Genomic DNA, 25,293 nt, shown 5'->3' on the forward strand with positions numbered 1-25,293 from the left:
CCAATTCATTTTGTCGCTTATACAATTTTCAGATATTTCAGTTATTAAAAGAATGCTGTGAAAGCGTTCATTTATGCGTTTATTATTATTATGTGTTATTTTATTAATTGAAATAAATTACATTATGTCTAATTTGTTTTATTATGCATAATGTTTTATTATATCGATTTTTTAAATGTAATACTGTTTGTGTTCACTTGGCATAACTATTAACTGTTTTTTATTAGTTTTTAAAAAAAAAATGTTTTAAAGAATTAACTACTCGTAGTACGGGAGTACATTGAACAAACAAATAAAAATAAAAACAAATATTTCCTGCAAATTTACATTTATGAATACTAAATTTAGCTAAAAGAAATAGCTTAATTAAGTATTGTTATGATAAGATTTGTTATAGGAAAGCACAGTTGAAAGCTGGGCATGACGTGAGCCTTATTAAAACTCCAAAATATATTATAAAATGTTTCAACGTGTACATGTACAAAATATATCAATACTATTAACTGATAGTTGATGGAGACCCGATTTCTTACGACACCGGTTTAGTGAATCAATTCATCCAACTTTTGGGAGAGATCCGACTCAATAGAACAATTCGCTCACGAATCGACCATTGTTCATTCTCAGTGACGCAGGTGGAGGTCAACAAACATGGCAGCGCTCATGTACAACGTGAGTCGTGGATTTGTTATTTTCGGGGAGCACAGTTTATTATTTAGAGGACACAACCAGATCTTAGTGAATTCGAGGCGATATGTGCGAGCCCTCCGGCGGACACCCGTGGCGATCTTGCATCCTGGTGGTGAACGAGAGACATTTATAAAATCAAACGAATCAGCTAATAAAATGAATCAAAAGCTGTTCAAACAAAAAGGCAAAAACCTCTCCGAGAGTGATAAGAAATACCACAAAGAGAAAGTATCTGAGAGAGCTGGCAACAAGAAGTGGAGTGGTCATGTGTCTGAATGTGCAGAAGAGTCTCCACACATGGACAGACTTGGTGGGCTGCGCTATGAAAAGGCTCCTGCTGGAGACAACAGACTCGCGTGAGTACAGATATTACTGGAAAAGGCCACCAATTGATCTGCATTCTTGCGAAATACATCACTTGAGTTTTGTAGAGCGAGATATCTGCTTAGTTTACATTTCACTTCATTTGTTTGTTTCACATTTGCTGTATGAGGACTACCAGATATGGATCGCTAGTCTTAGGGATAGTTCACCAAATATCTTCTTTTGTGTTCAGCAGAGGAAAAAAACTAATACAGGTTTTGAACAACTTGAGGGTATGCTAAGTAATGACAGAAAAATCACAGAATTGTCATTTTGGGGTGAACTATCCCTTCAAAGATGCACTGGGGAAGAACATTGATTTACACAAATACAGGATACATCTTTTCAGAGAGGATGGATATACATAAGTGCTGTTGTTGTTGTTGTTGTTGTTTTTTACCGGTTATTAGAGGTTTTGACATTATGAATGATCCATTGTCCATGTTCTTGCTTGTTGTATCAACAAACGTTCAATATCACACTATTTACAGCCAGCGTAGTGACAAATTGGGTCCCTTTAGGATCCCATTGGTTCAAATTGCTTTTAATAGGTACTCTATTTAGCCCGATTATAATTCCTACAAAATCATATTATGATAAATGCTGTTTCAACGATTTATGTCTGTATTAGTTAGCTTATGGCTTAGTTTAAACACACATTTGCACTTATCCTACACATATTCTCAATCATCTTTAATGTAATTGAGTTAAATGTCCAAATATTTCAGTTATAAATAAAACAAATAAATGATGTTCAATTATTCACTTAATAGGCTATAATTATTATTTATTAAATAACAGTTGATCAAGAATTTATGTTCAATTGGTTTTATGCAGCACTGATGTGTTTTCATACGCATTAGATATTAAGCTATGCATGTTTTAAATGAATAGAATTTGTATATATTTAGAATAATCATTAACTGACAGTTTGGGGAGGCTGGATTTTGAGAGAACCCGATTTGTTATGACACCAGAGCTTCTTTTCCCCACATGGGTGAATGACTTAAAAATATATACATTATAATTAGGTAAACACATGAATTGGAAGATGGTGTTTGCACTACTTTTTTTCCAAGTAAACGTCATAAAACAATCATGTTGTTGTCCCTTCAGGAAGGTGTCCAGTGTGGCCCGCTCCAGAACGTTTCGGGAAAAGGAAGGTAAGGTGCTGCTGGAGGGCAGGCGTCTGATCTGTGACGCTCTGTCTGCTGGGGCGTCCCCTCAGATGCTTTTCTTCAGTGCGGTGGAGCGACTGCAGGAGCTTCCTCTAGATAAACTACAGCAGGCCAAGCTCATCAAGGTCAAATATGAAGACATGAAGACCTGGTCTGACCTGGTCACTCCTCAGGGTGTTATAGGTCCGTTGCAGAATCTCTTATAAACCCAGTTAACTTTTAAATGTTTATAGCACTCCTCAAATCACACTGTTTCATTCTGTCAAATCACAGCTATATTCTCAAAACCTGATGCCTCCCACCTGGCATTTCCAAAAGACTCACGTCACCAGTCTGTGCCTTTGTTCCTGTTATGTGACAATGTACGTGACGCTGGGAACCTAGGGACTATTTTACGTTGTGCAGCAGCTGCTGGTTGTGACCGTGTTCTCCTAACCAAAGGTATGTAATGCGCTTAAAGGGATAGTTCACCCAAAAATGAAAATTAGCCCATAGTTTACTCACCCTCAAGTCATCCTAGGTGTATATGACATTCTTCTTTCAGACGAATAAAATCGGAGTTATATTACAAAAGTCCAGGCTAATCCAAGCATTAGAATTTGATTCATACAGGGAGTGCAGAATTATTAGGCACGTTGATTTTCTGATCATATTTTTTTTCCAGGCACATTTGACCAATTCCAAACCACAGTAATCCTAATAACTACTATTGATTTAGTATTTAATAATGTATAAGTGATATATAATTGTTCATGAAGGCTGGAAATGAAAATCACCTTATATTCAGGTGTGCAGAATTATTAGGCATGTTTTCTTTTACAGATAAATTGAGCCAAAAAAGAGATTTAACTCAGAAAAGTATTAAATGCCCATGAGAAGGATGCAATACTAATGCAATACTAGACATTGCAGTTAAGGCATGACCATTGGACAGTGAAATGCTTATTGGGTCAGCAGGGTCAGACAAAAACAGGTGGTGAAGAAAAGACACCTGTTAACTGCAAAAGAATTAAGAATTAAGGTGAAGAATTAAGGGTGAAACCATCAGGAACCCTTTAGTCTCCAGCGCCACCATTTTCCAGAGCTGCAACCTACCTGGAGTCTCCAGAAGTGCAAGGTGTCAGGACCTCAGAGACTTCAGTTAGGTAAAGAATCCTAAAAAATGACCCCCACTAAATAAGAATCACAAGCTGAAGTGTTGTAAAATACATGAAGCCTGCTTTTTTATAGGCTTTATAGGTTTTATAGGTTGAGAATGACTCTTGAAGGACCAGCACCACATCCTCTAGTACCACTGTTTGAAGAATTCATCTTCCTGAATCTGGCAGTACGTTTTGGGAGTTCATTTTAGTCCATCCTGAAGTCCGTTTTGCAGAGATGGACTAAAAATGAACTCCCAAAACGTACTGCCAGATTCTGGAAGATGAATTCTTCAAACAGTGGTACTAGAGGATGTGGTGCTGGTCCTTCAAGAGTCACTCTCAACCTATCTGTCCATAAAGCCTATAAAAAAACCTTCTTCATGTATTTTACAACACTTCAGCTTATGATTCTTATCTAGTGGGGGTCATTTTTTAGGATTCTTTACCTAACTGAAGTCGGTCAGCCGAAAGTTTACTTGATAAAGTTTTAAATATGGATATTTTTCTTACACAAACGCATCGATTCACTTCAGAAGGCCTTTATTAACACCCCGGAGCTGCAATCGATCGCGTTCACGTGATCAGTCACGCCACATAGAGCGTCAAAACGGCATTTATCGTTTGAATTGCGTGATAAAATGGACAGAATACTTGATATGTTCGTGTGGGAACTCGGATTGAAGTGTGTTCCGCACTTAAAACAAGCCGACTGTGAACTGTTAAAGATTGCACCCGGAAACCGTTCGGTAACGTTACACTCGTGCACCGAACCTGCCCCCCCAAATCTGTTTTTAGTGTTTTTGAATGCATAATTATAAGTTTACCAACCAAATTCAGTCCTAAACATGTGTGTGAGGTATAGGAAAGAGGCTAAATGTATTTTTGAGACAAATCTAACTCATAGATGTACAAAAAGGCCCAAGATATGTGTAGAGTAATGCTTGATATCCGGGTCAAAATCGACCCAAAACATAAAAAAATATATATCAAAATTAAATGTGTATTTTGGTAGTCTTCACATTTTCAAAGTCATAATTATTTTCGAAATCTCAATGAAATGACCTGAATATGTTAAAAACATTAAGCACTGGCTGTTTTTTTCCAGGTTGTGTGGATGCCTGGGAGCCCAAGGTTCTCCGCGCTGCAATGGGAGCTCATTTCCGCCTTCCGGTTTATCCTAATTTGGACTGGGATGACATTTCTAAGCACTTACCAAAGGACGTAATTGTCCATGTAGCGGTTAACAGCAGCATTTATACAAAAGACCCTGCATCTGCTCCACTTTCAGGACAAATACAAAATGTTACTTCGGATGAATACAGTGAAAGTGACTCTGATAAAGAGTCCGATGATGAACTTTCACTGCCGTGTGTGAAGCCTCAGGTGTACCATGAGAGTTGGGCTCAGAGGAGCACGGCCCTGGTGATTGGCGGAGAGACGCGTGAACTGAGTTTGGAGGCTCTTCGATTGGCCGAGGAAACCGAGGGTAGAAGGCTCTTTGTACCCGTGGCTCCAGGAGTGGAGAGCCTGAACTCTGCGATGGCTGCTAGTATACTGCTGTTTGAAGGCAGACGGCAGCTTCTGAAGCTGTTGGACAAAACACGTAGAAGAACAAGATCTAAAATGCTCTAAAGACTGATTTTCTTGTAACGTATTAAGCAAAGATATTTCACCAATAATGTTGAGTTCTATTAAGGCCAATTCACACCGCACTGACAGAGGTCGACGGACACTTCACCGGGTTTTGTCGTGTCAGTGTTAACCCTGTTGGAGCACGTTGCCGGCTTTTGCAGCTTGTTTTCGCAGATTGAACATGCTGAATCAGATTTCGAATGTCTCTGTTTTCAGAGTAAAAGCATTTTGATGACTATATATTGCACATTACACTTCAAGTTTGTCAATATCACCAATAAACATTTCAAACAGTAGCAGGCTAATATGCTACATTGTCACATGACCTAATTGCATTCCATGCGTGCTTTAAGGTTATTTTGAAGATAATTCCAATTTTGCGTAAAATTATTAGAATTCTGGCCAATATTGATCATTATGATTGATATGACAATTCTATACTGTTTTATCTAAATTATAAACAAAACACTCATTCATTTTATTTGAATACCACTAGTAAATGTAGACATTACAACATAGGGTACAATAAGATGTTTAGTTTACAAAATGTAAAGACATTTTATTAAATTATTAGTTAAATGAGTGTTAGATGATGGCAAATATAATGTGAGGGTATGTTAACATGCCAGTGATGCACTAAAAGGCGTTTTTTCGTGTACAAATGACAACGTTGTAAAACCAATCCTCTTTCACATGGATCCGCGGAGACTATTTAAACGCTGTATTATGCTTCCAGGCCAGTAGTTGGCGATGTTACTTTGAGAAACACTATGCGTCTATATGCCGAACACGTAATATGCATGACGTCACCATTTTCACAATTTTTGTAGTTTACATGGAGAGGTCTCGTTTTTAAAAACTTGCAATTTGAAACCCGTTTTCAAGTTAGCATTTTTAGGCCCCCGAAATGCCGTTATTGTGTAAATGAACGGCCAAAACGCATAAAGTTTTCAGTTTTAGACGGAAATGCTTTGTATCGTGTAAACTGTCATTAAAGGATTTGTTCACTTTTAAATAAACTTTTGCTGATAATTTACTCACCCCCATGTCATCCAAGATGTCCATGTCTTTCTGTCTGCAGTCAAAAAGAAATTAAGGTTTTTGATGAAAACATTCCAGGATTTTTCTCCATATAATGGACTTCAATGGGCTCCAAACGGTTCAAGGTCCAAATGACAGTTTCAGTACAGCTACAAAGGGCTTTAAACGATACCACTGATAAGAGATCATTTCTGGACACACACACTCCTATCGCAAATTTGTTTATTGACCTGAGGGAGGGGTTCTGGCAGACCAATCACAGCGCTTGCGGCCGCGTAGAATTGACGCGTTGTTACATTTTTGGAGAGGTGCACGTCAGCGTACGTCGTAGGCTACACGTGCAACACACAGCCTAGGACATAGCTACGGCGTCCACTCGACACAGAAGTATAAATTGGGCTTTAGTTCACCCAAAAATTTCAATTCTGTCATTAATTACTCACACTCAGCAGTTTCTTCTCGTCTGTATCAGACTCTTGCGCTGTTGCTGTAGTAAACACAGTGCAGCGCTTCCGAGTTCTACGGCAGAACGGCGGCTTACCATTGGCTAGCTCCTGCGTCAGCATCACACATGCGTTGTGGTGCTCACGTGAACAGAATCGGCCAATGGTGAGCCAGCGTTCTGACATAGAACTTTGAAGCGCTGGTCAGAAAGCTCTCGGATTTCAGCAAAAATATCTTGATTTGTGTTCTGAAGATGAACGAAGGTCTTACGGGTTTGGAACGTCACGAGGGTGAGTAATTAATGACAGAACTTTCAATTTTGGTTGAACTAACCCTTTAATGTAATAGAAATGAAAAAACAAGCATTGAAAAAATCCTAGGGATTGTATGAACTGAAAAAATTTATAGTTTGAACGCAATGTTAATCGCTTTGGCAAAATGCATAAATATCCAGTATCAACCAATAATAATAGACCTTAGTCAGGTTAGACGCCATATTGAATTGAATGAAGACAAAAAAAGGCTGTGAGGGATTGACTTGCAGTTACAGACTTTACAATGCCACACATTGTATAAAGGTTTGAGATCACGTAATGTTCCCAACTCCCAACTTTAAATAATAAATAAAGGGTAATGGCGTTACTCTGACTAAGGTCAATAATATAAAAATCAAGCATTAACGTGATCAATGAACTAAAAGTAAAATGAACTAAATCACATAGATAGCTATATGTGATTCAAGGGAGTTAATTTTACACGAAACAGTAGTAGAAGAGTAGTAGTAGAGTAATATGTATAAAAAGAATACTGAGTTCCAATGCTATGACGTCATTGAAAACACAACCAGGGACAGACAGACTGTGCTTTAATTGGCTACATTTCAAGCTTGCAATTAGATGCTGTTTATTGTGCCTTCGAAAAACATAGACCACTTTAATACAGGGGACCTTCACAGAAAATCCACTTAAATGTCATGTTTGAGATGGGAACAGATCAGTCATTCAACAACATCAAATATCAACAAGGTGGACGAAGTCCTTATAAGAATCAACTATAGACAACTGCATTAAAAATAAACAGCGGCAGCTACACAAAGAATAGATAGTGCCTTCTATACAAGGATATTAACATCAGCTTGTTCATGTATGCATATTTATCAGCACCCATAAGAAGAGAAATCACAGCCGTACAGAACATATGGCCATGGATAATGTGCAGTGTCTGTGGAAAAATGATAATAATACATCTACCAAGCTATACTTACTCTAAGCTCTTGATTCTTGAAACAATATCCGAGGATAGAAGGAAATACTTGCTAAAAATCTTGATAAGAGCAAATCGGTTCACTTGCAGCTGCAGGGTTCAATCTAATCTCTAAACGTAACAGCAAAAGACAATCAACGTAAAAATCTGCATTTTACCATCAGCGCTGTAGTAAATGCAAGGCACCACAGGAGGAGGCGGCCGCTTCATGATGGAGGGGCACGTATTAAAAGAAAAAATGTCAATACAAAGTACGATTCTGTTCCAACAGTCTGACAGGAAGAGCACGCCTGGAGGTCAAGGATCAGATGGAGGTTCGGGTAACGGTGCAGGGGAGTTTAGTGCAGTCCGGGACTTCAAATGGGCTCTGGTTTAAGCTTCTCAGCTAGAAAGTCACTAACAAACTGTTCTACCACAGCCGGTGTGATCTCCTCCACGTCTTTAACGTATTTGGCGCGAGCGGACATGTCCAGGATGGTCAGAAGAGGCGCGGCCTCAGGCAGATTGGTGTAGTCCCGCAGGGAATCGCTCATGTCATCCTGTCGGGAGATGAAAATGATATGAATATCATTGTCTGTGAAAAGCAAAATGACTAAATTGAGCCTGTGACTACAAAAAGGGAAGAAATGAACTGAGTATATGAGAAACAGCCATCAAGGGGACACTGGGAAACATAAAAACTGCATTGAGGCTAGTATAAAGCTCTCTCTCTCTCTCTCTCTTTAAACCAGCATGACGGCACACACACACGGGGGAGTTTCTTTCTACTCCCTCCTGAGCAGAGTCGAGAGCTCCTCTCACTCCCCGTGGAGAGGTCTCTGCTACAGCAGGGGAGGACCAGGAGGGAGTACAAAAACATCGCATCACCTTCACTTGTTGTTTCTGAGGCACTACAACCCCAGGAAACTTCAGAGAGATGAATCACACTGTGTGTGTGGAAAACATTCCCATTATTCCAGTCAGGGGTTCCTAAATGTGTGTTTGCGGGGTAACAAAGGCAAAGGCAGAGGGATTTTTATTTTCTGAATGCCTTTCTTCAGGATGTGGTTTGACCTTAATACCAAATGCTGCTCACCAAAATATACAAAAAAACAAACACACATAACATCTATATGGATGGATCATGAATTAAAGAGAAAATTTGGATGTTTATGGTTTGGCAAAGAATATTATTGGTCATATACAGTGTGTTGAAAAAAAAAAATCCCCCTTCAGGTTGTTGAACACGTGTCTTTTTTTCTGTGAATTCATTACTGATTTCTATAAACTAAATGTAAGAATAACTTTTATATTTGTAATTCCATTTCAAGTAAAAAACAAAAGGTAATTATCGTTACACCATTCTTTTATAGAAAAAGAATGTTGAAATGGGAGCATACAATGTTTAATTTGATCTTAATCTTCATTGTATTGCATTGAATTTTACGTTTCGCCCCCTACAATAAAAACGACGGAGCTTTGATTATAAAACTAAGCATTTATATAGAGTGATATAGGGAGATATTTATAGGCCTAAGCATTTTATGCAAGTAAATCGCACTGATTTACATTACAAGCTATCAGAATTGAATCTTACCTTTTTTGCTTTAGAAATGTCAATAACTGCATCAAATTGCATTTTTTGTTGTTTTTCCCTCCTCGATCAAATATCAAATATGATACTCAACAAAAAAAACAGATATGCAAACTTTAGATTTTCTTTTATATTTTGCCTATGGTTTCAATAAACGGTTCCATTTTTAATTAGAAAATTTAATTTTTTGGATGTCATGATTTAAAGGGTTAAAAAAGCCCACTTTCTCCACCAGAATAACGTTATCTAGCCTAACACAACTTGATCATACTTATCCTTCTAAAAGTCTTCCATATGAAATTACTATGCAGTTATTTCCCAGACAGGCTCATTTGAAATCCATTATTATAATGCAATATATAAGTTGCATTTTTGGACCACAAGAGGGCAGTGCAAGAGTTTCAATGAGATCTCGGCTCGTTTATTCCATCTCTAACTGGCTCGCAGTGAAACTATGAGCTGTTCCACAGCAGTACATGGATTAAACCGCACAATCAGATCTTGGGCCTGTAAAAGACTCGCTGTGCTCTTTTTGTTACCTAAAAAGGACACGTATGGCAAAGTTTGTGACCTCGACTTCAAACAAAACTACTATGAGATCGAATGGCAGTATTGTTACAGTGAGGAAAACTTGACATAATAAAAAAATATCCAAATCTTCAACACATGCAATATAAAGGGTGGTGAATCACCCAATAATATAATTGCAGATTGTCCGTTTTCTGTTTTCTGAAACAGGAAAAGTGGATCACATAGGGTCACTGGCGATTTTACACATAATCATTTCCTTTTCCACATTCCAGATGGATTCCACTGTCTGATCTGAGCCCACAACAAACTGCAATGGATTAAATCGCTGCACCAGGAGAGACAATGACTGTCAAAATTTGACATATTACAACGCGTACAGCTTGTTTCTGGGATTTGCGCTCAATGAGCCCTTGTAAAATTGCGAAGCGATAAAGATCAGCGAAAGCCGTCCATCAGCAGAAGCAAATACAGTGAGAAATGGAGTCTGTCAGTGTAACCCTTCCAGGCTTTTAGATATGAAAAGATTACATCTTTCAGGCTGTCTACCTCTCAATGGAAAGCCATGCATATTCTTTTGTGGAGCAGCTAACCTAGTGTAAACGGTTCTTCAACCCTGGCGGCCCTTCCACACACCCACCCACCCACCCACCCACCCACACACACACACACACACACACACACACACCCACCCACCCACCCACACACACACACACACACACACACCCACCCACCCACCCACCCACACACACACACACACACACACACACACACACACACACACACCCACACACACACACACACACACACACACACACACACACACACACACACACACACACACACACACACACACACACACAGACACAGACACAGACACAGACACAGACACAGACACAGACACACACACACACACACACACACACACACACACACACACACACACACACACACACACACACACACACACACACACACACACACACACACACACACACACACACACACACACACACACACACACACACACACACACACACACACACACACAGTCCCTCGCTGCCTCCAGCGCTGTGCTCTCCGTGCGGAGACAAAGGGTCAGCCTGTGGCTACCTCCAGCTGCTAGCGTGATAAGGGCCAGTGTGTCTACCAAATTGCACCGGCCCTACAACGTGAAGTTTATTCTGCCTATTGTGGGCCTGTAGCATTCCATAAGCATTAGCCATCTGCTCATGCAAGCAGAGATAAGGCTGTCTGATTGGCCAGCTCACTATGAAGGGCCAGTGCTGATTGGTTATCGGAGAGAGCTCTGATCTGAACCCAAGAGTGTTCTAGCTGTGCGCTGCCCCAGACATTGGGTTCAAACAATCACACATTGGAAATAAGTAAAAGCCATCGGTGCAAGAATGCATCTCCCGCTGCCAGGCTTTGATCGACTATTTCGTCACTGATTAAAGGAATACTGTATACTCAGTTAGACGCGTATTAAGCTCTATTGACAGCTTTTGAGGTACAGTATGCAATTGATTAGCACAGATTATTATCAGTGTTGAGAAAACATTTGTGCTGCTTAGTATTTAAGTGGAAACTGTCATACACTTTTTCAGTAATTTTTGATGAATGGAAAGTAAAAAAAATACAGCATTTGAAATAGAAATCCTGTGTGACATTATAAAGGTCTTTACTATCACTTTTGATCAATTTAATGCATCCTTGCAAAATAATATTAATAATTTATTTTAAATCTTACTGACCCCAAACACATGAACGAAAGTGCATACACACGCGTGCACATTTACTTAGCTATCTTAATGGGGATATTGCATAGACTTCTATTGTTTTTATATACAGATAATTGTATTTTATAACCTAACCCTAACCCACACCTACCCATCATAGAAAACTTTCTGCATTTTTACATTGTAAAAAAAACAAAAAACGTAAATTACTATTTTTTTATACCAGGTTTTGCTCACTTCTGGGTACAAATTTGTTCCCAAAATATGGTTAAGTAAGTACATACACACGCAATAATAGTGTTAACTATAATAGATCTTATCATGTATTGAACCCCACCTTCAACAGTTTACTTGTGAAGGAATTCCACATTCTTTGAAATCGCTGCTCATTGAAATATGAAGTGTTAAGGGTTCAGGATAACCGGGCATTTTCAACCTCTGAACACACACTTATTGTCTCCTAGACTCTAAGATCCTACAGCTGCTCTGGCTCTTAACAGGCTACAGAGTTTCTTGCACTATTTATCATTTTCCTTTATTTCTCCACTCACACTATCTGCTCCGATTTGACAGTGCTGGCCTGTACACATGGAAGTTAATCCTTGATACTGATTTGCAGTTGATTTCTGGACTGTGTTAAAAGTGAAATAATGTGTTGAGTTATTAATAAATTAATAAATAAAAGACCTGTTGAAAACGTGATACATATAATGGTCATATATTCTGTGTGCAATACAGGTTAAATTATCAACATAAGTGACTTGCTGTCTATTACCACAGGACATTTTTTTTGGCCAAAGAACAAACATAAACAGCATTTACAGTAATTCACTTACAATGGAAGCCTATGGGGCAAGTCATTTGGCCAGAATAAACATTCAAATTGAAGGTGTTCACATGAGAATGCAAGACAAAAATGGCAAAATTCAATTGCCTGTGCATTATCATAACTTGTATAATAATATGTTTTATCAATTAAAAATACAAACAAAACAAAGAAACAAAATAAAGCAAAACAAAACAACACAGTAAAGCAAAAAACGAAACAAATAACAAAAACAACAAAACAAAAGAAAGCAAAACAAAACAACACAGCAAAACAAAAAACGAAACAAATAAAACATAACAAAAAACATCAAAACAAAAAACACAAACAAAAGTAATAACAAAAACACAGCAACATATCAAAACAGCATGGTAAAGAAAAAACCGTAAAGCAAAACAAAAACACAAAAACAAAGCAAAAAAAAAACAACACGTTAAAGCAAAACAAAAAAACCAGCAAAGCAAAACAAACAAAAACACAGTAAAGCAAAACAAAACAAATAACAAAAACACCACAACAAAGCAAAACAACACGGTAAAGAAAAACCGGTAAAGCAAAACAAACAAATTAAATACACCACAACAAAACAAAACAACACGGTAAAGCAACAAAAAACACGGTAAAGCAAAACAAATAACAAAAACAACACAACACGGTAAAACAAACAAAAACAGCAAAACAAAAAAAACAAAAACACAGTAAAACAAAACAAATAACAAAAACACCACAACAAAGCAAAACAAAACAACATGGTAAAGCAACAAAAAAATACGGTAAAGCAAAACAAATTAAAAATAACAAAAACAACACAAAGAAAAACAAAACATCACAACACGGTAAACCACAAAAAAACGGCAAAGCAAAACAAACAAAAACACAGTAAAGCAAAAACACCACTACAAAGCAAAACAACAAGGTAAAGAAAAGGCGGTGAAGCAAAACAAACAAAATTAAAAACACCACAACAAAGCAAAACAACACGGTAAAGCTACAAAAAACATGGTAAAGCAAAACAAATAACGAAAACAACACAACAAAGAAAAATAAAACATCACAACACGGTAAAGCAAAAAAAACCCCCGCAAAGCAAAACAAAAAACACTGTAAAACATAAAACGAATAACAAAAACACCACAACAAAGTAAAACAAAACGGTAAAGCAACAAAAAACACGGTAAAGCAAAACAATCAAAACAAATAACAAAAACAACACAACAAAGCAAAACAAAACGATAAAGCAACAAAAAACACGGTAAAGCAACGAATAACAAAAACACCACAACAAAGTAAAACAAAACGGTAAAGCAACAAAAAACATGGTAAAGCAAAACAAGCAAAACAAATAACAAAAACACCACAACAAAGTAAAACAAAACGGTAAAGCAACAAAAAAACATGGTAAAGCAAAACAAGCAAAACAAATAACAAAAACAACACAACAAAGCAAAACAAAACGGTAAAGCAACAAAAAACACGGTAAAGCAAAACAAATAACAAAAACAACACAACAAAGAAAAACAAAAGACCACAATGGCAAAACAAAACAAATAACAAAAACACCAAAAAAACCCCGGCAAAGCAACAAAAAACACGGTAAAGCAAAACAAGCAAAACAAATAACAAAAACAACATAAAGAAAAACAAAACACCACAACGGCAAAACAAAACAAATAACAAAATAACAAAACAAAATTAGAAAGGGCGTACACAAAACAAGGGACTTTGAGGGATCATAATGTCAGATGTTGGTAAATGTGTAGCGTAGAGCTCGGTTAGACGTGCACAGGTACAGAACATGTGCGGGGAATGCCTGAAACTCAAACCATGGCATAGCAAAGCCACCCTGAAGATCTGCCATTTCTGGGCGTGCCTCACACAAAAAAAGAATTAACGTGGCAAGAAAGTTAAGTGAGAAGGGGAAAAGGAAAGAAATGGGTGCCTAATCGTCTATTAATTACGGCTGCCGTCACATGACTTCCGCAAAGGTCACAAAGAGAAAACAGGAGATGAGAGTTATGAAAATGTTGGCTTTCCTCCCTCTTGGCATGCAGGCTTGAAAGACGAAGAGGTGATCAGGGAGATGAAAAAAAAAGCGAGGGAGGGAGGGAGGGAGAGAAAGAAGGGCACAGCTGTTTTGGCACCCGCTGGGTTTGAGGCTTGTGCTACATGTGCTTGCCATTCAACTGCAGCTCCTTTTATTTACTGCATGTACATGTTGGTGATTGCATGCCGCCCTCCCGAAGGATTGTTTTACACAAATATACAGAAACAGATGGCACATCACACTTGTGTGTAAAGGCAAGCACACATTCAGATTGTTGTGGCAGAGAAAAAAAAAAGGATAAACCCTTAAAGGAACTCATAAGTCATATGTTGCTGTGTGTGATAAAAGGATAAACATTTTAATCATTATTCAATAATAATCTTCCCCTCCAGTGAGCTGTTACCCGATGTGAATTCAAGAACTGAATCAGTTTGATTCATAAACAAATCATTCACATCAATTTTGTGAACTGATTCATTAATAGATCCAAAAGAACCACTCATGTATCTTATATCAGTGTTGTTTTTTTTGCTTACTTTTTGGCTTCAAATGACTGAATACTACTTCTATAGCATATTTTTAATAGTATTTACTTGTAATAGTTTTTTTTAGAGCTTGACAGCACCAGTCACTTTCATTACACTGTCAAAACACATTCTTTTATATATTCTCTGCAGCAGAAAGTCAGTCATACAGGTTTGAAATGATTGCATAAATAATGTTTAATTTTTGACTGAACTAGTCCTTTAATATATTAACAAACGTACCTCTCCAGCTACAAAAAAGAGCAGTGGCGTCTCCTCTTCCTTGCCTTTGTACTTGGCCATGATCTTCTCTGCGATTGGCTGGATGAGCTCCTTGGCCGGCTCCAGCTCTCCCTCTTCCTCAGCGTCTAAACGAGAGGTTAAAAACATTGAGATGAGCGAGAAAAAAAAATGGATGAATGAGCATAGTAGTTAGAGAAGGGAGTTGAAGAGCCAATAGGCTTTGAGTGCTCCTCTGCAATGATCTCAAAAGAAGAGAAGAATCAGCTGACCTACGAACAGCACGAGACAGGGCCCTTCATGCAGCTGCACGGCGTTGGATTCGCTAAGCTCCAGCACGGGTCGCGGGTGCCACGGGAAGAGCCGACAGTCGGGGTCATTGAGAATCTCCACCCGCCCCTGTCGCGTGATCATGTGACCCTCTGTGTCCAGAAAAATCAGTGTGGGGATACCTTGAGAAAGTAATTAAAAATAAAATATATATATAAATAACATTTATTGTTATAAATCTGTTTTTGTCCCAGCCAACCACAAGTTACATAAGTCAGTCCCTCAGGGATTTCGCGGGCCTTTTTTGTGATTGTTGCGGCCTAAAATGCCTGATGTTGCGGCCGCTTTTCTTAAAAGTTGCGATGAAAGTTGCAATGTTTTTCGGCATTTGTTTTTCTAGGTTAAAACGGCAAAGGTAGATCGATTTTTACTTAAAGTGCTCATATTATGCTTTTTTGCATTTTCCCTGTCCTTTATTGTGATATATATATCTTTTTTGTGCATCTTATAGGTGTAAAAAGTGAAAATTTGGGGTATTGGTGAATGGCACAAATATCGATTTCGATCTTGATTCAGTATCAATTTGTATGTATATAGCCTACTTTACATATAAGGAATAATATGTGTGTCTTTTTAGCACTATTTCTTGGGTTAAATTATATTTGCTTGCATTCATTAATATTCACTTGTGTGTGCTTATATAAGTAACATTAAAAATATTAGGATGTAAGTTATTAACTTTTTTTAATAACACATTTAAAGAAATCTAGTGTTTAAAATTTAAAATTTCTAGTGTCTAAATATTTATTAAAATGCAAAACCTAAAAATAAGTAAGAAGTTATGATCTGCAATACTTTTTTGAGCAACCAGATTTATATTTATTAAAGAGCCCTTCAGGCACCTATTGTGGGTAATGGCATTACAAATGAACATTATTATTTTTCCAGCCACAAAATGACTCTAATTTGCTTCTTTGTATTGGAATTCTCTATTTTAACCTTGATTACTACACCAATTGTAATTTAAATATTATTAAACTAAAATATAGAACATTTATTTAATTGAAAAATAGTTAAGGTGTATGGTCAACTGTTTTCAACATTAACAATTAGACATTATTGAGCAAAAATCATCATATTAGAATGATTTCTGGAGGATCATGTGACACTGAAGACTGGAGTAATGATGCTGAAAATTTAGCTTTGACAAATTATTTTTAAATAAATTAAAATATAAAAAAGTGATTTTGATTACATTAAAAAAGAAAACATTAAAAAAAAAATCAACTCCAAACCTGTTCATGTAAGTTCATAATATTAATATAAAATTAACATGAACTACAATTAAAGGGGGGGTCTAATGCTATTTCATGCCTATAAAAAAGCAGGCTTCATGTATTTTACAACACTTCAGCTTGTGATTCTTATCTAGTGGGGGTCATTTTTTAGGATTCTTTACCTAACTGAAGTCTCTGAGATCCTGACACCTTGCACTTCTGGAGACTCCAGGTAGGTTGCAGCTCTGGAAAATGGTGGCGCTGGAGACTAAAGGGTTCCTGATGGTTTCACCCTTAATTTTTCACCTTAATTCTTAATTCTTTTGCAGTTAACAGGTGTCTTTTCTTCACCACCTGTTTTTGTCTGACCCTGCTGACCCAACGAGCATTTCACTGTCCAATGGTCATGCCTTAACTGCAATGTCTAGTATTGCATTAGTATTGCATCCTTCTCATGGGCATTTAATACTTTTTGACTTTTCAGTCTGAGTTAAATCTCTTTTTTGGCTCAATTTATCTGTAAAAGAAAACATGCCTAATAATTCTGCACACCTGAATATAAGGTGTTTTTCATTTCTAGCCTTCATGAACAATTATATATCAATTATACATTATTAAATACTAAATCAATAGTAGTTATTAGGATTACTGTGGTTTGGAATTGGTCAAATGTGCCTGGAAAAAAATATGATCAGAAAATCAACGTGCCTAATAATTCTGCACTCCCTGTATATATAAAACATTTTTTTTTATCCAAATAGAAAAATGTAGAAAATACTGGGATATATACCTTGTATCGCCATTCAACCAAAAAATACAGAGATATGATTTTTTTTGGCCATATCACCCAGTCCTACGGAGTATTTCTGTGCCAAATACACTCCTTCAGGATTCGAACAAGTTTCGGAAAGTTTTTTCCGAGTATGGCCCTGTATGATGTCATAAAGGGTGGAATTCCTTGTATGGGCACTTCTCCCAAATGAGTGTGTGCACACATCAACCAGAGCGAGAGCAAGAGCACGCCCATCAACGAGCTTCGTTTGGAAGATCACGAAATCAACAATGTCACTAAAGAACTGTGTTTTTGGTTGTGAGGGAAAGATAACCTTGTTCAGCTTCCCAAATAACCCAGCATTAAGGAAACATGGATGCAGTTTGTTTTTCTGGAGCAGCAACGGAGTTCTGCAAGTGTGTTTGTTCCTGGTCATGAGTCGAAACTGGCAATTGGCGCGCAAGTGCATATAATGTCAACAACACAAACGTCTAGTGAATCGAAAGTTATCCAGGGATAATGCCATGATGTATTGTGTGTGTGTGTGTGTCATAGGTGTGTGCTCATGACTCTTTAGCTCCGCCCACTGCACGCCTGCACGAGTTCGGCTGTTTTCGGAAAGAAATGGTACAGCGTATCTGTCTTTTATAAATATGATAAAACTAAAGACTCTTTGGAGATATGAAGGATGCAATACTACTCTATAGGTACTCAAGATTAACATGAGATTGGCAGAAACTGTGTGTTATGTATCCCTTAAGATTAACATGAATAGATTCTGTAAGAAATGTTGTTAATTAACTTTTGTGTTAAACTTACTCTAAAGTATTAGCGATATGTTGCTGTGTTTGTTTTATTGCTTAATGTTTTTACTTTTGCCGACAAAAGATATGCTGTTTATCAGAGTAAAATGGACAAAAAAATATTAAGGTGACAATGTCAACAAAGCTAAAGGACAATTCATCTTTAATTTTATTACTTTGTATTATTGTCTTTAACATGTCTTACCATGTTTAATGTCTAGTGTTTGAAAACAGTGGCTTTAGGCCACATAAATGTCCTCCACACCCCAAGCACAACACCAGCACACATTCTTCCACAAAGACACAGTCAGACGGCCTGTGGTCACACTGATCTCTCTGTATGGCCGGACTCTCTCAAGCCCTCTTTGAGATAGAAATCTGCCTGCAGTATTAGTGGCCTTATCAGACTCGCACACCGACTTCAGGCTGGAGGTGGAGGGATGGGGGAGTCAGTATCAACTCATCCAAGATGAATTCCACACATTCCAGACCGGATAGGCCAGAAGCCAGTTCTTTCTCTCTCAATGCATCCACTCCCAACGGAGAAGAGCAGAAAGCAGAGAGAGACTTTTTGGACTGTTAAAGGGCTCATATGATGCCTGGTCCAAGTATAGAGTTTTTTGGGGGCCGAAAACGAACAGAAATAAAAAAAGTTCATCACTATTTTTCAGATTCAGACATGTGGCAATTACAGCAGAATTACTGACTTACATTAAAGGATATTTCACACCAAAAAAAAAAAGAAAAAAAGTAGAGTAAAGAAGTACGCAGGGCAAGAGCATTTCGAGGGTTTAAAATGTCCAATGTTGGTAAATGTGTCGCTATTGTGTTAAACTTACTGTAAAGTGTTATTGATATGTTACTGTATTTATACCTGCTTAAACTTCATATTTTTCAAAATGATGTTGAACATTTTTTATAGTTTGGCACACACAGTCATTTTGTTGTTTTTGAATGGTCATTATTTATTTACTCTCTTGTCGTTACAAATCTATTTTGAAGAGGTTTTGAAAAAACTGTTTTCTTTTTGGGGGGCCATACAATGAAAGTCAATGGGGTCCAAGTGTTGTTTTGGACCCCATTGACTTTCATGACATGGGCAAAAACAGTTAAAACATTCTTTAAAATATCTTCTTTTGTGTTCTTCAGAAGAAATAAAATCACGCAGGTTTGGAACCACATGAGGGTGAATAAATAATGACAGAATTATAATTTTTGGTTGAGCTAGCCCTTTAAAAACCATGTTTTCAGAATTGTTACACCGAGTGAAAGCGAGTTAAACAGAGAGGGCGCGGTGGGGAACAGTAATAGTAAAGTAAACTTGATTATCCGCCCACATTCCTGAGGTCCTACAGCTCAGTTTGCAGTTCCTGGCAGGGTCAGCTGTATCCAGCGACGGCCAACGTGACATCCAACCACATGCTGTTATATCAAACAAACGCACTTCCACCTGAGCCAGAGTTAACCAAATTCCACAGACGTACCTTGGATTCCATAGAGTCTGTTCAGTCGTGACCGTCTGGCCTCGTCTGTGTACGGCACTGCCAACCACGGCATCTCGCTGAAGTACTGCGTAAACGATTCCTCCGACCTACATCACAAGACTCATCTTTATCGCATGTTTAAAATGTCCTCCACATATAAGATAGTCAAATAATTGGAAGTAAACAGCATATACGGCTGATATTATGTACGAAGTTAGGAATGCACCATATATCAGGACCATATGAGTTATCGGCTGATATTAGAGATTTATAATTTATTGCTATCATTTGATGTTGTACTGTAGGCCAATAATGGATATCGTTAGCCTCATAGCATAATTGCCCAGATCAGATTGGGCAAAAAATGACTTAGGCAATTATGCTATGAGGCTAACGATATTTAAATGCGCTCATTCATTTTCTAGGGCTGTCAAATGATTAATCGCGATTCATCACATCCAAAATAAGTTTGTGTTTACATAATATATGTGTGTGTACTGTGTATAATTAGTATGTATATTTAAATACACACACATGCATGTAAATTTTTTTTAAATATTTGCATGTATATACTGTATATATATTTATATAATTGATATTATATATATTTTATATATTTAACCATATATAAATACACAAAATACATGCATGTGTGTATTTATATATACACATCATAATTATACACAGTACACACACATATATTATGTAAACATAAACTTTTATTTTGGATGCGATTAATTATTTGACAGCACTATAATTAATTTTCTCATTTTTACATTAACTTTGTATGCATTAGATGGTGGCAAAGTTCATCTTTAAGTCTTAATAAATCATTTAATAACACTGTTAAATGTAAACTTTAGCAAATATCAAAATTAATATACATTTTTCATACTGTACATAATGTTGTGATGCCTAAATTCACTTGAAGCATTGAGAATGATGGTTTTTAAGTGTTTTACTTTTTATTTATCAAGACAAAATAGTATAGAATTATTTATATCGACCATTTATAGGTTATTGGTATAAAATGGAAATAATTATCGGCCATAATCTGAATTATCGGTGCATCCCTTGTTATATACAGTGAGGGAAATAAGTATTTGAACACCATGCTATTTTGCAAGTTTTCCCACTTAGAAATCATGGAGGGGGGTGAGCATATCCACTGTGAGAGACATAATCTAAAAAAAAAAAAAAATCCAGAAATCGCAATGTATGATTTTTTAACTATTTATTTGTATGATACAGCTGCAAATATGTATTTGAACACCTGTCTATCAGCTAGAATTCTGACCCTCAAATACCTGTTAGTCTGCCTTTAAAGTGTCCACCTCCACTCCATTTATTATCCTAAATTAGATGCACCTGTTTGAGGTCGTTAGCTGCATAAAGACACCTGTCCACCCCATACAATCAGTAAGAATCCAACTACTAACATGGCCAAGACCAAAGAGCTGTCCAAAGACACTAGAGACAAAATTGTATGTCATGGTTTGAAATCATGCATGGCACGGAAGGTTCCCCTGCTTAAACCAGCACGTGTCCAGGCCCATCTTAAGTTTGCCAATGACCATTTGGATGATCCAGAGGAGTCATGGGAGAAAGTCATGTGGTCAGATGAGACCAAAATATAACTTTTTGGTCATAATTCCACTAAACGTGTTTGGAGGAAGAAGAATGATGAGTACCATCCCAAGAACACCATCCCTACTGTGAAGCATGGGGGTGGTAGCATCATGCTTTGGGGGTGTTTTTCTGCACATGGGACAGGGCGACTGCACTGTATTAAGGAGAGGATGACCGGGGCCATGTATTGCAAGATTTTGGGGAACAACCTCCTTCCCTCAGTTAGAGCATTGAAGATGGGTCGAGGCTGGGTCTTCCAACATGACAATGACCCGAAGCACACAGCCAGGATAACCAAGGAGTGGCTCTGTAAGAAGCATATCAAGGTTCTGGCGTGGCCTAGCCAGTCTCCAGACCTAAACCCAATAGAGAATCTTTGGAGGGAGCTCAAACTCCGTGTTTCTCAGCGACAGGCCAGAAACCTGACTGATCTAGAGAAGATCTGTGTGGAGGAGTGGGCCAAAATCCCTCCTGCAGTGTGTGTGTGCAAACCAGGTGAAAAACTACAGGAAACGTTTGACCTCTGTAATTGCAAACAAAGGCTACTGTACCAAATATTAACATTGATTTTCTCAGGTGTTCAAATACTTATTTGCAGCTGTATCATACAAATAAATAGTAAAAAAATCATACATTGTGATTTCTGGATTTTTTTGTTGTTGATTATGTCTCTCAGAGTGGACATGCACCTACGATGACAATTTCAGACCCCTCCATGATTTCTAAGTGGGAGAACTTGCAAAATAGCAGGGTGTTCAAATACTTATTTTCCTCACTGTATATAAAGCTAACATATTTTTTAAAGTCAGAGCCCAATAATACATTTTAACCAGGAAATTTCTGCATTTAGGATTTAGAGACAAAAAAAAAATCCACTGAAATTGTTATGCTACTAATATAATTTGTAATAAAAAAATAAAAAAAAGCTTTTTTTAAAATGTTCGTTTCTTACCTATCAGCACTAACAAACACAATCTCAAATTTGTGTCCTGATTCTTTCACTTTCCGGTATGATTCCACCAAAACTCGGGTTAGACTGCGACAAGGAGGACACTGCAGGAAGAACACACACACACATAAAACACACACAAACACATACATAAGTTATGACAAGATCTCCTGAAGGGTTTCTGATAATAAACAGCACTTAGTGGCCTAGTGAGCGCCCAGAGCACTTAATATTACTCTCCCTGCAGTTCAGCACTCCTTTAAGAAAAAAAACAAAAAACAAATGTGAATAGGGCCTGGAAGAGCTTTTAAACTCATCCTTTCTTTAATAGCTTGGAGGTATTTTGTGCTGCATGTTTTTCTCTTTTCACAAGAGTGCTACATACAGCCTGACATGCTTCACTCAGCTCTCTTCAAGAGCTCTCCAGACCTTTGACTACCGGCAGGCCCACACTGAACGAAAGCTCAGCAGTTTCACGCACAACTCAAACGCCTGTCATTCACAAAGTTTTAAATATCCTCCGGCCCTTCTACATTTCTTTATCAAATATTTAGGCAGATCTGATTAAGGGTGCGTTCACACTTGTAGTTCAGTTCGGTTGGTTTGAAGAAAAAAAAACCCCATTTAGTCCTGGTCTGCTTAGCGTTCACATTGGCATTTTGATCACCAAACCTAAAGGCATGGGGACGCTCACAAACTGATTGGTCGACTTATGACAAATTTTATTTTTTGACTTACCGAACATCCAAAACAATGCTGTGTGCTGGGATAAATACGCTTGTGTATGTGCATATTCTACATATGATGCTTTTTTTGACCAGCTGAGAACTCAAGAAGAGCTTATCCCTCCGTCACACACACAAGTGAAGATCTGCTGCGAGAAGACACGGCTCTGATGCCTGTACCGAACTGTGATGGCCAACATCGCGTCTATGACGAGAAAAAGCAGGTATGCTTGAGCATTCAGTCCTTTTTAGGGTCTCATCCTCCTGTTTTTGGTTTGTTGTGTGCACAAGGGTTCAGATTGGATGCGTTCACACGTTCGCACCAGGGTTTTTTTTTTAATCGAACAAAACATGCCAAGTGTTAACACACCCTTATGCTTCCAGTGTGCGTGTAGTACTCATTTACCATATTTAAATGCATTGAACAAATATCTCTAATAACATCAGTGCAGAAAAATGCCCAATAATCAGCATGAATTCGGTAGGAAGAGCATCCTAGACTGCTTTGTATTTTATTCTTTAATACTATTAATATTTATTAGATTATTATTATTGAAAAATAAGAGGACCCTGACCGATTATTCAGAGGTAAAAATACTAGTAAAATATTCTCCTTTCTTCGTTTCCGTCTCAGTGTGTTTCTTTACAGATACAGAATCACAAAGCTACACACTCTTCCTCGGTTTCCTTGAGGTCATCTGAGGTCGTTTTCAAATGGAGTATAATCGACGGCAACAATATGTCCAGACACACTTAGTCTTATAAAAGTCACTTTAATAGAGGTTCACTTTACGCTGGTTAGGAGCGAGGAATGCGGTGCTGGAATAATAAACTGAAATATATAGCTTGGTTTTGTGGCTCATCTTCACAATTTGTCTCGGTTTGGAAAAGGGGGGACTGGAAAAACAAGCTCCCGCTACTGTTGCGGCTGCCCTGTGGACTGGCACTAGCAGTGCCCGTGTTCGGCGAAGCGCCAAGAAATACTGTCATTCAAGAAACCGTTCCACCGTGAACGCGAATGAGCGCGTCACAAAATGGCCTGAGTGTAAGGAGTGACTTTTATGGTGGTAAATAACAGGGTGTCTGTGGAAAAAGTTTCACATGATGGGAAAACCAAGGGGAAGAGTAACACCACACAGCTTTGAAATCCGACTCATGAAAAAATGACTCTTATGAACTGGTTCTTTTAAAAGACTCAATCAAAAAGATTCACGAAACAAGTTATTAGAGGTTTGAATCAGACTCACTCAGTGAATCGTTCAGAGCTATTACTGACTCCCTCACTGAACCGCGAGTCATTTTTTGGTTATGTCCGATTCTGTTACTGTGATTTCTATCAATTTAATAACCAGTTTAGTATCATTGTTATAGTTTTTACTAATATTTTTAATTTGTTTTATTTATATATTCCATTCTCATTTTCGTTAAAGTTTTAGTAATTTTGTCATTTAGCAAAGTTTTTTACTTAACTATATGAGTTTTAGTTATTTTGGTACATCAAGTTAAACTAAATTAAATTTTGTACTTATTGCTTACTTATTTATAGCACAGGAGATCCAATTTGATCTCACTGTATGGCTAGGTTAGAAACACTGACACATAAAGCACTCACCCAGTGTGCAGAGAAGTAAACCCCCACATAGGAGCCCTCCAGGGCACTGCTATCTGCCGTCTGTCGGTTGTTCCTGAGCAAGGGCCCAGCCACCACCTCCGCAAAGGGCTTCGGCCCCCAGGGGAACTCCAGGCCTGCATGACGGGTGGGAGCGGAGAAGAGCAGGACTCTGATTACTGTCACACAATCCTCCTTTCACTGCCAGCGCAGCACATGCATATGTCATTCATATATTTATAATACACACGAGCCTCTCCTCTGGATCCTGATAGCACATGGAAATCAAACGCTGCGACAGATGCGAATGGGAGCAGAAGCAAATATCAGGCCTTATGAGAGATGGAAGTCCATCCATTTCTCCAAAATATTATATAACTATTTAAAAATGGTGTTTATTTAGTATACCTCAACTAAAAACGAAGAATTAAAGGGGGTCATTCCATGTCAACTCAACCAGAGGTCCCCGGTTCAAATGGAAACCTGAGATTTGGAGCCAAATTACAGGGGGTCAAAATTACTTTAGAAAGATGGCAGCATCATTATTT

The 25,293-nt window shown here is 37.8% G+C and overlaps 2 protein-coding genes across 2 annotated transcripts in view; one reads left to right on the forward strand and one right to left on the reverse strand.

The window, feature by feature from the left end:
• Positions 1–631: 631 nt before the first annotated feature.
• On the forward strand, positions 632–6,055 carry mrm3a (mitochondrial rRNA methyltransferase 3a). The gene is made up of 4 exons (XM_079823586.1): positions 632–1,046; positions 2,170–2,414; positions 2,505–2,672; positions 4,479–6,055. The coding sequence occupies exons 1-4, from the start codon at positions 652–654 to the stop codon at positions 5,003–5,005; spliced, it is 1,335 nt and encodes a 444-aa protein (XP_079679712.1). The 5' UTR covers positions 632–651; the 3' UTR covers positions 5,006–6,055.
• A 1,283-nt stretch (positions 6,056–7,338) lies between these two features.
• The window catches only part of nxn (nucleoredoxin), an 82,791-nt gene continuing 64,836 nt past the window's right edge, over positions 7,339–25,293 (reverse strand). The window contains exons 3-8 of the mRNA XM_079824094.1: positions 24,749–24,882; positions 22,415–22,515; positions 19,834–19,940; positions 15,500–15,679; positions 15,231–15,355; positions 7,339–8,292 (exon numbers count right to left, since the gene is read on the reverse strand). Coding sequence (XP_079680220.1) covers positions 8,110–8,292; positions 15,231–15,355; positions 15,500–15,679; positions 19,834–19,940; positions 22,415–22,515; positions 24,749–24,882 — 830 coding nt within the window. The 3' untranslated portion in view covers positions 7,339–8,109. The remainder of the gene's footprint in view (positions 8,293–15,230; positions 15,356–15,499; positions 15,680–19,833; positions 19,941–22,414; positions 22,516–24,748; positions 24,883–25,293) is intronic.

Source organism: Gobio gobio, assembly GCF_949357685.1.
Source record: "Gobio gobio genome assembly, chromosome: 8".
Taxonomy (NCBI): domain Eukaryota; kingdom Metazoa; phylum Chordata; class Actinopteri; order Cypriniformes; family Gobionidae; genus Gobio; species Gobio gobio.

Coding starts and splice junctions, on each gene's coding strand:
- mrm3a (XM_079823586.1), top strand. CDS start 652: ATGGCAGCGCTCATGTACAACGTGAGTCGTGGATTTGTTATTTTCGGG. Junction 2,415..2,504: donor CACTCCTCAGGGTGTTATAG/GTCCGTTGCAGA, acceptor GTCAAATCACAG/CTATATTCTCAAAACCTGAT. Junction 2,673..4,478: donor CCGTGTTCTCCTAACCAAAG/GTATGTAATGCG, acceptor GTTTTTTTCCAG/GTTGTGTGGATGCCTGGGAG.